This window comes from Pristis pectinata, chromosome 29, assembly GCF_009764475.1.
Source record: "Pristis pectinata isolate sPriPec2 chromosome 29, sPriPec2.1.pri, whole genome shotgun sequence".
Classification (NCBI taxonomy): Eukaryota; Metazoa; Chordata; class Chondrichthyes; order Rhinopristiformes; family Pristidae; genus Pristis; species Pristis pectinata.
The window spans coordinates 13,988,366-14,006,745 of record NC_067433.1 but is presented as its reverse complement, the minus strand read 5'-3'; the positions used below and the strand labels follow the sequence as shown (position 1 = coordinate 14,006,745).

The following is an 18,380-nucleotide window of genomic DNA, read 5'->3' as shown; positions in this document are numbered from 1 at the left end:
CATCTGTGGAAAGAGAAATGGGGGGTAGCACTTCAGGTTGAAGCCCTGTCATCAGAAATGGGAAAGAGAAAGCAATTTAAATTGCAGAGAAGGTGGGAGGGGTGGATCTGTGATAAGGTTAAGCCAAGGATGACCCAAGTTGTATAGGTCATCCTACAATGGGACAGTTAGAGAGTGTGAATGCCTTTAAAGGTCAGTCTATCTTTTCCAGGATTGGCTGAATTACCATTAACTAAATCCTATATTCCATGTGTGATCAACCAGCAGAATAACTTCCAACACTTTGTATCCTAACCCCTTGACAGGAAGATGAACATTCAATTAGCCTTTTTATTTTTTTTTCCCAGGGCTTTGATCATCAGTGGTCTGTGAACCCAATAAGTTGTGTTCCATCCAATAGAAAATTAAAAATAAAACTACAGAGACTGGAATTTGGGAATAAATGTTTTGCTGAGGGCTCTTTACCTGAAATATTAACTCTTGCATGGTGTCTAACCTGCTGAGTGTTTCAAGCATTTTCTGTTTTTATTTAGATCCCAACGAAATATGGATCATAATTGGATTTTCAGTTCCTTGCACTAAATGAAATACCCCTCACATTTTTGCATCTAATGTGATCACTAACAACATAAACACATTACAGATGCACGCTGGGTCAAGGCCGCATGGTGGTAGTGCATCATTACACAGGGTTATCGAGAAAGAGTTTACAATCTGTAAGGAGGAAACTTTCTGTCCAGTATGCAGTTGAATAGTGGGAACACCCATAAACAAACAGATAACTGCAGAACATGCACAGTGTCAGGAGAAATGGTCAACTACAGAGGAAAACAAATCCTGACCTTGAACAAACCTCAGATTATAGTTGAATCTGGGGGGGTGGGGAAAACACACCACAGCCAAATTCAGTTTCCACTCAATTATAGAACTCATATTTAAACTTTTATTTCTTTTCTATTCCAAGCACTGATCCAGGTGGCAGTTTCTCAGCATATCTGCTGTGTGTTTGCAAGAATCAGACCATGTACTATTAGTGCTGCTGTTGCCTGAACTTTAACCCCACTGGTGGGACCACCCCAGCTACCAGCAAAATATTTACTTTGTATGATTGTTTCTCTTAATGGAAACACAGTCATCTCAAGAGATGCGCTTGCTGGGTTTAATTCAACATTTGTTCCTCTGCTCATCTCAATATAGCAGCTGCAACATGCAGTTAACCAAAGAGCCTTTATTTTGCACCCACTTTGGTATCCAATTGAATGTTCACCTTTTGTCTTAATCTTCATTTCCTCCCTTGACCCACTCCTATACCCAACCAAGGTGAATGAGCAGAGAATAAAGTGTGCAGGGCACAAGTGGGATGTGGTAACAGGTTACTGAAATCATAAAAGAGTTAGGCAGAGTTGATATGAAAGAAAACAAGCAAATCTTAATGGAGCTCTTTTAGAACATGATGCTAGTCTGATAAGGGATAATGAGTAGGTGCAATATTTCTGCATTTTCAAGATTTTTGATAACATCCAATGCAATTGTTACGTAACTGAAGGACTCAAGATTGGACATAATAGCATTCACATAAAATTGGTACAATACAGAGCAGAAATTAATAAGTCATTTTTAGTTTGATCAATTGTCACCAGCAGGGGTCGATGGTGGACCCTCAACTGTTGACAATTTATATTGATGACTTGGATGAAAACCCAGTGTAGTGTATCCAAGGTTGCTGATGATGTGAAGCTAAGTGGAAAAGTGATCTGCAAGGAGTGTTGCCCACTGTTTGTACTGGGATTTAGTCAGATTAAGAGAATAGGAGATAAGGTGGTAGATGGAATAAAGTGTGAGTAAGTGTGAGACTAGGCACTTTAAAGCGAAAATTGAAAAAGAGAATAACTTCTAAGAGGTGAGAAACTGGTAAATGTTGGTGATGCCTATCTCTGTGCTACCTGAGATAGCTTCCCAGTGATGGGAAGCTGATTTGTATGGATTCCCTTATATTTATCTACTTGCCAGCTCTTCTTCAGATACTGCCATGATTTAAAGCTCACAACACTTGCTCCATCCAAACTCATTCACCAAAACCTGACAAACACTCTCCACTAATCTGGCAAATGTAGCCATGGATTCACCAATGCTTGTCCTCACCTGGCAATCACCCCAGCCCACCAACCAAGCAGATCACCAGAAGCCAAGCTATGCTCTGGTCCTCCCTTCATACTCATACCATCTCTGGGCTGCTTTCCCTTTTGAGTCTCATATGAAGCAGAAGAGGTCTATTTGGCCCATCAAACCAATGCCAGCCTCCACAGCCATATGATTATCCCCACTAATTTTCCCTGTAATCTATTCTCCACACATACCCATCAATTCTACCACCCTACACACCTACAATTACGGCAATTTACAAATGAAAAATTAACCTGCTGACACGCAGAAGAAACCTATGTGGTGACAGGGAAACATTGCAAGCTCCACACAGAAAGCAACAGAAGTCAGAACTGAATCCAGGTCACTGGAGCAATGAGGCAGCAACCCTACCAGCTTCGCTGCATTGCCACCCCAGACCTAGAACTTGATGCACCTGTCTACATCAATGGCTCTGAGGTCAAGAGGGTTGAGAGCTTCAAGTTCCTGGGAGTGAACATCACCAACAGCCTGTCCTGGTCAAATCATGTAGATGCCATGGCCAAGAAAGCTCACCAGTGCCTCTACTCCCTCAGGAGGCTAAAGAAATTTGGCATGTCCCCTTTGACACTCACCAACTTTTATCGATGCACCATAGAAAGCATCCTATCTGGATGCATCATGGTTTGGTACGGCAACTGCTCTGCCCAGGACCGCAAGAAACTGCAGAGAGTTATGGACACAGCCCAGCACATCACGGACACCAGCCTCCCCTCCTTGGACTCTGTCTTTACCTCTCACTGTGTTGGTGAAGCAGCCAGCATAATCAAAGACCCCACCCACCCGGGTCATTCTCTCTTCTCTGTCTTCCATCAGGTAGAAGATACAGGAGCTTGAGGGCACGTACCACCAGACTTAAGGACAGCTTCTACTCCATGTGATAAGACTATTGAATGGTTCCCTTATGCGATGAGATGGACAATGACCTCTCGATCTACCTTGTTGTGACCTTGCACCTTATTGCACTGCACTTTCTCTGTAGCTGTGACACTTTACTCTGTACTGTTATTGTTTTTACCTGTACTACCTCAATGCACTCTGGACTAACTCAATGTAACTGCACTGCATGATGAATTGACCTGTACGATCGGTATGCAAGACAAGTTTCTCACTGTACCTCAGTACAAGTGACAATAATAAACCAATACCAATGCCAAGATCTTGAGCTTGATCTAACCGATTTCCTTTGTGCACTGGCACAGCATGCAAGATGACTCACCTCATGTTAGTCTGGGTCTCAGGTGCTAATGGATTGCCAAGCATGTGTTCCAACTGCTATAACTGTAATTGGTCACTGCACAGCATCTATTTAATGCACATCCATAGACGCCAAGAAAAATCTTAGGATTTGAGGTGGTGATTGAGAGACAACAGAAGATGCGATGATCGACCAGGAAAGTGTACTTGAGGCACAGGATCAGTCATGATATTGAATAGTTGAGGAAGCATATGGCTAATACTGTTTCTAATTCTGGTGTTCTTATGTACCTGGTAATAGCCGTAATTGGCATGGATATAGAGATCGAAAGAGAAGTTTTGGTGCAGGATCAAAAGAGGTTGCAGAGGGTTGTAGACTCAGCCAGCTCCATCACAGGTACAACCCTTCCCACCATCGAGGACATCTTCAAGAGGCGGTGCCTCAAGAAGGCGGCATCCATCATTAAGGACCCTCAACACCCGGGACATGCCCTCTTCTCATTACTACCATCAGGGAGGAGGTACAGGAGCCTGAAGACCCACACTCAACAATTCAGAAACAGCTTCTTCCCCTCCACCATCAGATCTCTGAACGGTCCATGAACCCATGAACACTACCTCATTATGCCTCCTTTACACTATTTTTTAATTTATTTTTTGGTAACATAGTAATTTTTATGTCTTGCACTGCCGCAAAACAAGAAATTTCATGAAATATGTCAGTGATAATAAACCTGATTCTGATTCTGAAGAGAAGAACAAAGAATGCACATGAATACAGGCAGATATTAATCTGTCAGTTACTGAGCCCTTTGCAAAGATTTCATTGATTTTTAATGTGTTAAAAATCACCCAAGGATCTCTTATTTAATTCCCATTTCAGGGAAAGAAGGAACTTTTGAGTTTGGGGGCTATTGGATCCAGTATTAAAGAGTAATGAAAACAGAGAATGTTGCAAGTGCTCAGAAGGTCAGGCAGCATTAAGGACCACGCACGGTTTTACAAATAATCCACAATGATGGACCTTTGCGTACTTTCCTGTGCGGTATGAATGATAGCTGATTTTGATTTTCCTTATTTTCCAGCTGATTTACTTGAACACTGATTTGACTGTTTCTCCCAAAATATATAATTAAACGAGACTTATAATTATAGAGACGCTGTCGAATATCCATTTATTCAGTATTTCCAAATCCTGGTTTTTGGATGATACCAAGCATTAATTCAGAAGGGCTGTTAAAGTTTGAGTTAAAAATAAATCTCATGAATGTGTAATTGCATTTCCCAGGTCAATGTACAAATAATTAGTGACTTTCTCACCCCACCCCCACACTCTTGTCAACACAAGTGAGCAAGCAAAAGTTATCGGCCAATGTCAACATAGCTACAGTGCTGCCCAGACACTTGGGACGGCTTCCAGGCAAACTTAAGTGCGTTAACACTTCAACTGAGGCAAGGCATGGGGAAATAACAACATCGCAGTCCTGGTCAGACAATAGTGACAGGGGTAAAATCACCTCAGGGCACAAGGAAGGCAACAGTCCAGCAATCCCACCCAGAAGGATCCAGTCTCATGGTGAAAAGAGGGAATTTGTTGACAGTAGTAATTGGGAAATGGGATGGTGGTGGCCGGGAGGTCAAGGTTGGAGAGGCGACAAACTTCCTTGGGCTGGGTGGAAACATAGTTCCAAAGTGAAGAATCCATTAGTGTAGAAGCGACCTATCATAAGTTGCAGGACTGTGGCACACTGCATAATCGGTTCGTATTTTTTTTAAAAAAGAAGAAAGCTTTTTTTTACTTTTTAAAACAGATTTTATATCAAAACAGTGCACATACACAGGTAATGCTGATTTTTATAAACAGAATAAAGATCTCTAAAGTTACAACTTTCTTCATTCATCCCATGGAAAACAATTTACATTTAATAACTTACAGCTCACTTCATATTTAACAGGTCTTAAAAATAAAAGCTCAATAAATACTTGCTTTATAAACAGGCATTTCTGACCAGATACTGCTGGGTAACAATCTGCCTCAGGCTGATTAAATGAGAATAGACTAGAAATTACCATTGAGCTTAATGCACTGATATGATATTCGTTTGTACTCTATTCTAACCAGCCATTAATCTGTTTGAAATGAACATGAACAAGGCCTGTGAATTTGTATTGTACACCTTTTCTCCCTGATGAGTAGATATTAACATTTTCACTGTTATTCTTATCCTTTTGTTTATTGTTAGATCAACATCCAAAAAGACTCATCCACAATTCAACATTGTGCACTTTCCTCCAGCCAGCAGGTAATTATATAAATCCCTAAGGATGAGGGAGAATCTTCTGGAGTTTAGGGAAGGACATTATGAATGTTGCACAGCATCACAATGGCTGATAGGATTATACTAAAGGGTGATCTGGATGTGATTCAAACAAACTGTTTGACCTACTATTGGCAATATCAGCTGGTGAACACTTTCTCAAATGGAATTCCTCTGTTGACTACTTTGGTGCTAAAATAGTGGAACTTTACACATGCATTAAACCGGTAACAGCACCAGACACTGGAAAATTGTGTGTAACCCACACTTGTTTCACCCTGTGGACAAGCTCAGCCCATAAGGCATTATCAATACAAGGGTACTTTGCATGTTAACTTCCACTGCAGAAAAATATATATAAATGGAAAGGGCAAGTTTTTTCTGTTTTATCAAAGTCCAAGAGAGACTCCACCATTTAGTACAATTGATGAATTAACTCATGCAGGAAAAATAATTTCCACTAAAGTCTGTGTAACTGTGAAACTATTTCCTATTGAAGGCTTTTTCCTAAGCCACTCAGATTCACCTTACAAACTTAATAGTTCAAAAGGTTTTTGCTTTAAAATTAAGAAAAATAAATACATTTCGATTGGAGCAAAACAATATTGATATTATCTTAATCAATCTTGCCATCCAATAAATGATGTGGGATGTCGAAGTGTGACATGGACATAGTCAAGATTACATTGGGCTGGTATTCAATCAAGTGGTTCAGACCATCTCACGCAAGTTGTGCAGAATCTTCTAGAAGCTGTTCCCTTATCACCCTGGGCAAATAGCTTTGGCCTGCATGTGTAAAAGTGTTGGGACTCAGTATAGTGGAGAAGAGAAGAGCTAACGTCAGTTGCACTTCTCCAGGAATCTGACAACTTTGCAGCTCAGTATAAATAAAGTGACAGGGTCCAATGTTTCTCAGCTCTCACACCTGCTTATCTTGTGCTTCAGTTCTGAAGTTGGCAGGGTTTGGGAAGAGCATGTGATAGCCCAGGGTTGATTTAAATCCGATGGAAAGGACTGTGCATAAACAACTCAACAAGAAACTAAAATAGGTAACCCAACCAGAAGAAAATTCCCAACCACATAAAAAAAACGCCATTAGGATCCACGAAAATTAGTTCATTATTCAGTGACTCTGAAAGTCCTGCAATTCTGCAGCACCTTAGAGCAAATTAAGTACCTGGAAGTGAATTACTGTTGTACCGTGAAAATATTTGAAGACTGTTCTCTGGAAGGTAGGAACAGAACAGGAATATTGGGCTTAAGTCGAGGATTTTGGAATAATGGAATCTGGTGACATAAAGGAGAGCCCACCTTCACAGTCTGAGAGATAGCAAGGTCATTTAGCACACTCCTCATGACAATGCAAAATACTAGAGTTACTATTTTCAGAGCAGTCAGTTGGAAGAGTGAGCCTGGACTTTTGAATCCTGCCATGATCTTTAATTTCCATAACATCTCTTTATCCAAAGGTTCTTTGATATCTGTTTGATGGTAGTTCACTGAATTGATTACAAAGAGGGTTCTCGCCTCCAGATTTTATGACAATAAAAAGTGAACCTCACTTAAGCATGCAACATTCCTGACAAAAGTTGTTAACCCCTTACTACAATGACTGGGTTTCAATTTGAATGGATCCCAGTAGTTATTTTAAAGTTAAATTAAATCTTTAAGGACAATTGGAATTCAATGAAAATTGTTCTTTCATATTTATATATATATGGAATTTACGATTATTTTGGTTTGAAAGTCTACATCCACATGTGAAACAGACAGTTAACTGGTGAAGACAAATGACTGAAGGGTTCACTTAAGGGGAGAGGACAAAGCAAACATGCTCTCTACAGGTATAGTCAAAGAGCAGCCAAGAATTTCATGACATGTGCCATATTGCTGTCTGAGCTAAGATAATATCCTGCTTTAAGAAGTCATGATCCTGTTGTGTTTGAAAAGCATTAGATTATTTTATTTATAGAAACACTTTTGTCAATGAGCTTTGATCAATTGAGTTCATTTTTGGAGGACAAGACACAGATGTGAGTCAACACCTTAAACAACTTAGGTGAGTCCATCTATTGTTCACATGTTGTCTGTTATTCCTCTAGGATTGTACCCAGAAGCAATGAAGGTACATGTGAAAATATTCATTTTTCTTAAAAAAGCAGAAATACATTCAATTAAATCTATTTTAAAAACTCTTGCATATGCTGTTACATTTAAAGGACACAGCAGGTGAGAGCCTCTCCCTTTGGAAGGAATACTGGTAACAAGGATCTGTACCTTTAAAGGGTACAGTGCTGGTGGAGGTTTCTCCCTTTAAAAGTAACATTGCTGGCCAGGTCTCATTATCTTCTGAAACTAATCTAATATGGTGATGTTACCCTTTAAAAAGCAGCTTTATATTTAATACAGAGCAGTCTATGTATCAATTTACATTAAAAGACATTTTATCTTTACAAATATATACAAAATCAAAACAAATTAAAGTCACAGAAACCCTTTCTGGGATTTATCTTCACTTACACTCAAAGGGAATAGACTACTATGTACCTATAAAGAGGGTCCTGCCAAAGAGGTTATTTGATTTGCTTTGAAAGTAATCTCATGGATTTAGAACACAGGAAATTATTGCAGTTATACTGTAAAATATTACATGAAAAGGTTTCATTGTAAGTCAAAGTTACCTTCTGAATCACTGAAAGGATTAACCCTTAGTCCATATCTGTTTCTTATCTACCTTCTGCTCCTGACCAATGCCACAATGCTGGTTTCTGCTTTTTACATTGTTGACACCCAGTTCCAGCTCAGCTACTGTGTTACTCTGACATCCAGCCCAAAATATACCAAAATTTATCACATTTAGATATGGGGAAGACTGAAGCTATTTTCTTCAGTTCCCAATAATCAGTTCTGTTTTACACCCACAGGTCCCAAGTTAGCATCCCAAACCGAACCAGACTGCTTGTGATCTTGATGAGCTATTTGGCACTGAGCTGATCCAATACCCTCCTAATCGCTAAGATCAATGGTTCCCAACCTATTGGAATGAAAGCCCTGCTTATTCACACTTGGTAAAAACTGCTTACCCCCCCCCCCCAAAAATCCATGCTGTTGGTGGCCCTGTGGATAGGGCAGCGAGAGTGGAAGTATATAAGCGGAGGGAATTTATAATATTAAAAACTCACAGTCCATCCCTCTGTAACCTTTGGCACTGCCACCACCCAACCCAGACTTGGATCCACTGACGAGATCATCTTCTTCCCTACCATTCTCTCCCTGTCTCAGTTCATCTGTTGAAGTTCTTATCTTGACTTTCATTACTCTCAGATCATATAATTCGAATCCGCACCTGTTCTCCCATTTTCTGCTGGAGTTTATTTAAAACTGTACCTTACCTCATACCAAATTCCATTCAATCATCACCCATGTGCTCACTCACATACACCAAGTCCTGGTCCAGCAACTCCTTAATTTAAAGTTCTCTTCTGAATGATTAAGTCCCCCTCTCCATTTCATTTAATTGCCCCAAGTCCTATAACTGCCCAGGAACTCTATATTCTCTGACTTTATACGTATCCTTTCACTTCCCGTGAACGATCAGACCCTCAGCCACAGGGGCTAAGTACTGGAATTAACTTCCATAAACACTTCCCTCTCTCTCTTTCTCTTTCCTCCTTTGAGACATTCCTTAAAACCTTCTTCACCAAGCTTTTGGTCTCCTATCTGAATGCATTCTTGGTAGTAATTTTTGCCTAATACCATGGGATATTTTATGTTAAACTGATACTGAAAAAGTGCAAGAATCCTGCAAGTACTCAGCAGGTGATGAGAGAAATGGTTAAACGTTTCAGATCAATAACCTTTTATCAGAACTGGATCACTAAACTGAAGCATTAAATTGACTGCTTTTCCATATTCATGCTCGGATATTCCTTTTGTCCTATTCACCTATCCAGCCACATTCTCTGCAATTTAAAATTGCCACTTTTACCTCTCTTTCCTAGTTCTGACAAAGGGTCTCAGACCTGAAACCTTAACTCTGTTCTCTTTCCACAGATGCTGCCTGACCTGCTGAGTGTTTCCAGAATTTTGTTTCTATTTCATATTTCTAGCATCTGCAGTCCTTTGTAAAATATTTTCATGCTCCATAGCTGTTGATGCCCTACTGTTTACAGCATTTTTGATTTTTATTCAGGTTTCCAGCATCTTTCTGTTCTGTGCCATATAGATGCAAATTATTCTTTGATACTTCCTGTTAGCTCTTTAGGACTGATATGAGATTACATCTGTTGTTTGATGCTGGGAATAACACTATTAGAAATTTCCAGCTTAAAAGATCAACAGAGAGTCCTAAAATTTGTGAATTCATATGTGAAAGTTACATTAAAACAATTCAGCTGCATGCATTACATCTCCATTGCTACACCACTGCGATCAGTGGTTGATTACAGCAGCAGCTTCACATTCCTTCCAAATGAATATTGTCTCTAGCCATTTATAATGACAGCAAGATAACTTGTTTTATCCTTCACTATGCTTGGAAACTGAAACAACATCAAAACAGTAATATCTGTAGGAACAGTAGTGCCATTACCGAGAGATAGAAGAGTGAAACAATTTGTTTACTTCAACAAAGCTGTTACGATACAGAATGCTGTTAAAGTTTAATTAACCAGGACAATTCAGAATTCATTTAACATTTGAAGAACAAGAAATGTTCAAGGTGGTTGAAAAAAATGTCGACACTAGGAACAGAAGAAGAAAACTCCAATGTGGAGCATGGGCGATGAGTCAAATTGCCTTCTTCAATGCTCCGATCTCTTTGTTACTAACTGATGCTCCAATAGTCTTTCTCCTTCTTTGCAACATTCTCTGTAACTTTCCTGGAGCATGTTCTCAGTGGAGCTAGCTTCTGTGACCTTATAAACACTGTTTCTTTTATTCAGCAAAAACACTCTTTATAAATCTAGAACTCAGCTGTACATCCTTAAATAAACTTCTTAAATAGGCAGCTCATGATGTACACATTTACAATCATATTCATTAAATACTTTGAAATTGATATATATTAGAGTTATTTTCTGATCAGTCTTCTGTACTATCTGCAGCCACATTCTGCCACGACCATACCTTCATACTTGAATTTGTACGTGACCACACCTGCATCATCCAGATAGAGGATGGAGATGGGGTCCAATTTTGTGGGAACACAAGAGGCTTTAGCTGCCATTTTAGGGTTGCGGAGATTCACCAGGGTCTGAACAATGGCATGCTTTGTTGGTGTGACGTGCTCGGTCAATGGGTAGTAGCAAGAGCCTTTACACTCGTAAGCTTCATATCCTGTTGGGGCTATGATCCAGGAGTCCCACCCGATGTCCTTAAATTCCACGTAGAGGGGACTCCTTTTGCAGTAATTCCCCCTGGCATTCCTTCTGATTCTTGAGGAGGTATCATAGAGCATGTTTGACCGCCTTTGCAACAAGGCTTCTTCGTTCAAGTTGGTGCCAAAATTTCCAGCCTCCAAGCTCTGAAACACCACATCTTGCTCATGGTCAATCATCTGCTCCAGTTCTTCAATGGCCTCTTTCTTAATGCTGTTTCTGTCATCAGAGAACACTATTAGCAATGGTACATGTTTAGTCTCCGGTTTCATGTCAATATCAAGATCTCCATCTTCATGCTTTTCTTCTTCCATATTTTCAATGTGTACTTCAAGTCTGTGGGTGGTCCTCTCAGATTTTGACCATCTCAAGATAGCTTCTGTCACATCAAAGGTCTCCCATCCACTGTCCCTGCCATAAATTTGTCTTTTTGCTAATTTTAACTTTCCTTGTCGGGGATGTTCTTCCTTGGTATCTCCTTCAACTTCTCCTTCACTTACTTCATAGATGGTGACTTTCCTGTCCACTCCTTCATATATTCTTCTGTCTCTATCCACCAAGGTGTACAGCCGTAGTTCAGCCATAGTGATTTCTTCATGACGAGGCACGGACACATTGAAAAGGAGAGAATGGATCCTCACACCATTGGTTTGGTTGGAGACTGAAGTGTCTGGAAAACATGAATAATTTGCCAACAAATGAAGTACAAATTGTAAAGTTGAGATCAGAACTTTGAATATTTAAAACAAACTTTCAGGTTGCAGAATAATCTCTAGTGGCCATGTGGTTAGAGAGATTTGTATGAGATCTGAAAGGGACGTGGTTCATGTTCCAGATAGGGTCTTAAGGTTAAGACAATCAAAGCTAGATTCATTTAGTGAAGGCATCAGCAAACTCTGTGTATATGATCTGACACAAATTCAGTGATGATTTGTAGAGTTGTCACCATACTATACATACTAGGGTGGTTTTCCTTGGATTAAAGGAGACTTTGTAGATGACACAGTGGCAAAGCTGTTGATGCTCTTGCTTCACTGCTCCAGTGACCTTGTGAGTTTCACCCAGGTCCTCTGGTTTCCTCTCGAATTCCAAAGATGTGCTGTTTGTTGGGTTAATTGGCTGCTGTAAATTACCCCTAGAGTCATAGGAAAATCAGCCATGTAAGAGAATAGGTAACGGGGAAGTACGTAGGGGGATAGGAATGCTATAGAGAGCCAGGATAGACGATGAACCACAAACAGTACTCAGTGGTGTGTAGATCAAGTTTCTGGGCTTTCTTATCTCACTTGTGAGAACAAGCAGCAAAATTCCAATGAAATAGAGGAACCAGTCACAAAGTGCAAATTTGATGGTCCACAATCCTGAATAGCTAAAATTCCTGTTATCTTTATTTTTAAGTGGAAATTTAGTAGGAAATTTAATAATATGAAAAAAATTAAAATTAAGTGGGGCACATAAAATTACGTGAGGCTCAGAGAGGATAAGCAGAAAGGACCCATTTTCCTTAATAGAGAGGACACTAAGTAGGCAAAAGGGATTCGAGTTGATTGGTTTGAAGATTAGAAAGAATTGGGAACTTGTTTTTCACTCAACCAATAGTGCTAGTCTGGAACTCCTTGCCTGAAAGAGTGAAAGAAATATAAACTGTTATAACATATCAAAAGTGCCTGGATGAAGACTTGAAGAGCCATAACCTGTAGCACCATCGCTCCAGAACTGGGAAGTGATGTTAACCTAAAAAGTTTCTTTTTGGCTGGTTTGTAAACAATGGACGGAATGGCCACCTTCAATGCCATGGAGTTTTATGTTACCATAATTCCATGAGGAAGTAAATGAGTTTTTAATTCAAGAATCTTTTTGTAAGGTCAATGTACAAATGGTACAATGTTTTGAGAAAAATCATTTTAACTGTTATCTATAGTCTCAGATGATTACATCATACATAATCTTTGGATCATGAGAATTTCGGATTGTTATAGATTAATTTTTGTTTGACAAGACACTTGAAAAGGCATGGGTTGTTCTTGCTTTATTAAAGGAGCTATATCAATGCAAAGTTGTTGTGGAAGCATCCTCATTGCAGAGAGTGATTGGGCAGTGGAGGAGTTCAGTGCTTTGATTAGGGAACTACTGGCTTCTAGGGAGTAAATTGGAAGGTCCCTATGTGGGTTAGCATCACAGCCTCAGTCCAACTCCAGCATTGGCTGTCAACTTGAATATGTAGGATTTCTGTAGTGTGATGATAAGCCTTGAACCAGCGGTGGGACAAGACATATTCCACATTGTAATTACTTAGCACACGTATACTACTAGCTACATGAATGGATTCAGAACCGCGAGGAAAACGCACATTTTCATTCGATTTTAGTGTGCTGCATAATTTGGACGTTGCATTAACTGTAGCCGTGTTGGCTACGATCCCTTTCTATTTCCTCGTTTCATTTCCCTCACTGACTCCTGTATTTTCCCCATGAATTGCACAAAGCCAACATTGACTCTACAGAAATATCAGCGGTAATATTACTCAGCGCAGCAGACACCGAAAAGCATGCGCCAGGATGCTGGCAAATCCCAGTAAAACTAACGATGAAAGTGAGATAGTCCCTTCCCTTCCACCCTTCCAGACTTTTTAAAAAGAAGGGGGGTGCAAGTTCTGTTAGGCTGCCTTGTTCCACGTTGCTTAAGGGTTGCTGGTCGATAAATCTAATCCAGAATATTGCGTGGATGTGTGCATTGTGACTTCTGCCCACCGTGGCTGGAATGGGAGGGAATTGCCTCCTGGAAACACCAATATTTGCTTTAGCAAGGTAAGACAATTCCAGCCGCGAGTATGCTGCTACGAAAAAATTGAGATATTTTCAATTCCTACGTGCTTTATCTACTAATTGATGCGTGTATAAACACTGCTGCCTCTATACAAACAACTTTTCTTCGCAGTTTGTGATAGTTTAATTGATTATATACTTTAAATGTCACAAGAGAGAGAGGCGAAAAAGTCAAAATTATCGTAATATTCCTGACAATGTTGAAGCAGTGTTTTCGATTTTGGAGCGAGAGGTGAATTTCATTCCTACTGTTGGAGGGTCATATATCACGCAATAATCTGCACTCCTTCCCACCCGCCCCCCACTTCTTTGGAAGGATGCAGGAGGACAGAATTTCGTAGATTTGACACTTGACGATCGCTTGCACCACGCAGTATTCTGCGTTTTGCTTTGCAGAATGAAATCAGAACTTTTCAGAACATAATGTAATATCGACGTGACACTGTGAAGCACTTCTTAAGTATAAAAAAATCTCGATTTTTACGGTGCTGAATTAGCGATGTCGCAGTAAACACGCACACACAAAGTCATCTGTCAAGATTTCTTCTACAAGTGCAAGGAGGGTTTTATATTAGCTATGGAAAACTCCGGGAGTTAGCAGATGAGGTGCAAATTGCAGAGAAGCCAAATAGATTTTATGAATGGTTTCAGCTTTCCACCGTTACAATACGATTTGCAAAAATTGACTTCTGTTTGGGAGAGATTTTATCTACAATGCCCAGTCTTTACCAATGATCCGATCTCAATAACTTCCCTCGAGGAAAGCCAAAAGATTGGTGGGGAGCAGACCTCAGGGACTTGGAGCTCATCGTTGAATGAACTGTATTGAAATGATATCCACACACATTCCGTTTTGCCTACCTTCGTTCTTGAAGCTCCTGACTATATTGGAGGAGGGCATGGACGTCCTGTCATTTGCGAACCTGTTGTAGAGTTCAATCATGTACTCAGGTGGTTCCACTTTCGCTGCATCCATGGGTCGACTTCCCGACAAGTTCAGACTCTTCAGGAACTCTCCTTTCATGTTTGCCAGCAGGGTGTTAAAATCAACAGAATCCTCTTCTTGAAAATCGTCTTCCACCACATTCCTGCTCTCGTCCTCGGTTGCGTCCGCACGGTTGTCGATGGGACTGCTCGTTGTCAAAGGTAACAAAACACACAGGCAAGCGAAAACCTGCAGTGACAGAGGATGCATCATTCTAGCTCCTGTTCCTGACCCTAAACAATCTGGACTGTGTTTGACAGCTGCTCAAGCGTTGCTGTTTTATCCTCTGCAGAGGACCGGGCTGGTGTCATTCAAATGCAATGCTGACAATTTTTTGGAAAACCTTCCCTTATGTCTGTGGTCTCTCACTGTCCAAGGAAGCCCGCTCCCAGCAATTGGCCAATGTGATCTCACATGGCATTTTTCCCCTTATCTATCTGGTATATGCACTGCAACCAGATTCTCTTATCTTTCAATCCTCTTCCTTAATGAGCATTCTGTAAACATTCTCTCATTTGGTTCCTGCCTAACGGAGAGGATGATTTCCATGCTTTGAGGAGGCACTGCCCTCTTCGTGGGTCGAGCCTTACAATTAAATCAAAGAGGCTATATTAATTTTCTGCACAGTTGTTGCCTTCTAAAAGGGTAACATCTGAAAGCTCTTGACCTGATGGCAAATGTTCTTTTAATCGTGTCTTAATATTAAAAAGAAACAGGGAAACAATTATTTCAATTTACTAACTTAAGACCACAAATAATTGCCAAGAACAATGATAAGGAAACACTGCCTGTTTGAAGATTGTGCCCCTTCAAATTCCAATCAACAACTTGAAACTAAAGCCAGTTCCTAATGAGCATTTCTGTGCTTTCACTTCCTGAATATTTATGGTCAGGTTTGAAAGATAACATGGGAAAGTCTGGCATGAGGCACTGAAGAGGTGTCACTGAGGAAAGAATCTTAAGGAAACAATCAATTAGCGATGAGGTTAAAGGAAATACTTAACTTCATCACAATAAAACATTCCCTGCTCACCACATAGACAGCACATTTCTAGTGGGTGCAGCATTTTATTTAACAGTAGAAACTAAAAATCTAACCAACAAATAGTATTGCTCACTGCCAAGGGTAGATCTTAGAACTTGCATGTCAAAGCAATATTTGATCATTAATTAAGTGCTGGTTTGATAATAATTAATATCAAAAGCAAGTTTTGTTTAGATACTGCATAATCTTGGAAATGTTATATTTTATTTTTAGTTGAGGTAGATATTTGATGAAGCTAATTCTGAATGGCATTTATGTTTTTGTTAATTGATCAGTTCATCTATATTATTAAATCATAAAGACATCAAAACAAGCCTTCATCCAAAGGAATTGGTCCTGGCCCAGCATTGAATGGCTTATGATTCTTAAAGCAAATATTTATTCAGACAAGGAACCATCACACTGAGATGTATAGGTATGTTTGAAAATGTAGACACAAGGCAGAGTAGTTACCAAAATTTGTGCAAAGTATTGAAAGTTTAAATGGGATCTGGGATCTAATAGACTGAGGAGTTTTGATAATTTAGATATGGACTACTGTGTGCTGGAATGCGAGTTAAAAGCTGAATTTTGTTGAGAATTGATGCAAATTTATTATTTTATATCCAGAAATAATTCAGGCTAGAATCTCATTGATGGGCTCAGATCCTTTATAGATTAAGTATCTTGGAAGAAGATACAGGCTGCTGTCTAATTTAGGGAGTTAAACTATTAACAAACAGTGAGTTTCATGGTTAAAGTTTATTAAGAGTTTCAGATATTTCATATATAGAATAATGGCTAGGTAGGAGCAAGTTGCAGGTTGGAAATGTTTTGTTTCACAATATATAACTATAATTTGCTGATCGATGCCATGACTGAATAAAAAAAACATATTTATCTTTTATTCATTTCACAAAAACGTTGGAATGAATTTTTTGTGACAATTTTTACAGATTTAGTACATTCTGTCATATATATTTCATCCATTTGTTTAATGCTGCAAGGTTATAATTTTTAAAAAAAAATAATTAAGTTCTGGGGGCAACATTTGATTGTTTGATGGGTGAACTAGCACTGAATGGAGACAAATATTTGGGATTTTAATAAGCCATATGATCCATTCCTTTGAGAACAGTTTCTGTCCCAGTGTCTTTTAATGAATATATCAAGGGGTTAGGAAGAAGGGGTATCATCATGGACAGTAAATATATAAGGAAATTGGAGTTTTTTGGTCAGTGGGCAGTTCAGTGACACAATTATTAAAGTTACTGCCTAACAGCTCCAGCAGTCTGGGTTCAAACCTGACTCTTTGGTGCTGTCTTTGTGGATTTTGCACATTCTCCCTGTGACGGCATGGGGTTCTCCTGGGTGCTTTAGTTTCCTCCCACATCCCAAAAATGTGTGGGTTTGCAGGTTAATTGGCCATTATAAATTGCCTTTCGTGTGTAGTGAGTGGTAGAAGGTGAGGGGCAATTGATGGAACTTTGGGGAGAATGGGTTGTGGGGAGAATGGGTTGTAGGGAAAATCTGCAGGGAATGGGACGGTTCTGTGAGCAAACATAGACTTGATGGGCAGGAATGGTCTCCTTCTATGTCATATGGAGATATATATACTATATGCAATTAAACCATACATTGATGCTGAAATATCCACAGAGCAATGATACAAGGAGAGAATGTTTAGGTAGTACGGCACTGGCAGTATTGAAGCTGAAGACCAACATGAGCAAAGAATAAATGAAGCACTCCTTTGGAAAGTAAAAGCACGAAAGTGAAAAAATGATCTCAATGGTAACAGAGGAAGTCAGTGAAGAGACTAGCATGTGTTATATTTTGATCAGCTGCGCAATGCAAGTTTGAGTAGAGTTACAGGTATGTAGCAAAATAACTCCGGAGGTTACTAAGAACAGAATTAAAGCAAAAGAAGATTGGAAGGGAGTTGAGGAAATATTTTTTTCACCAAAGAGTGGTGGGGACTGGAACTCACTGCTTGAAGGGGTGGTGCAGGCACATATTAAAGAAATACTTGCATGAGCAATAGCAATACAGTATTCTGCAAGGTTAAGGACTGGGAGCTGAGAAGTGAAATTAATCTGAATGGCTCTTTCATTGGGCATGGATCTTATAGGTCATTTCGCCATATGTACCTATGGTGCTTTGATTCAAAGGATCTATGAGAAATTTTCACAAACAGCATAGTTAAACATTTAGCTCTGGATAGTTACAGCGGCTGCTTAACAACCATATGGACTAAATAACTACCAATGAAGGCAAAAAGGAATGATCCTGAATGGATATTGCAGAGCAGTGGGGAATCCTAATGCATGAACAGAGACTGATAAGAAAAGAGAAGATAAGTTTTCGTTACAGAGGATAACTGACTCAGTAAAGGTTTGGAACTCCAATTAGGTGTTGAAATGAGCAGAGTTTATTTGTCACTTGAAAAACAAATACGTCACTTGGGGTTGA

The 18,380-nt window shown here is 39.6% G+C and overlaps 1 protein-coding gene across 1 annotated transcript; it reads right to left on the bottom strand.

Annotated features, from left to right (window-relative positions):
• Positions 1-10,791: 10,791 nt before the first annotated feature.
• On the bottom strand, positions 10,792-15,094 carry bmp10 (bone morphogenetic protein 10). Its single transcript, XM_052041037.1, has 2 exons — positions 14,761-15,094; positions 10,792-11,744 (listed from the first exon to the last, which is right to left on the bottom strand). The coding sequence occupies exons 1-2, from the start codon at positions 15,092-15,094 to the stop codon at positions 10,792-10,794; spliced, it is 1,287 nt and encodes a 428-aa protein (XP_051896997.1).
• Between the last annotated feature and the right edge of the window lie 3,286 nt (positions 15,095-18,380).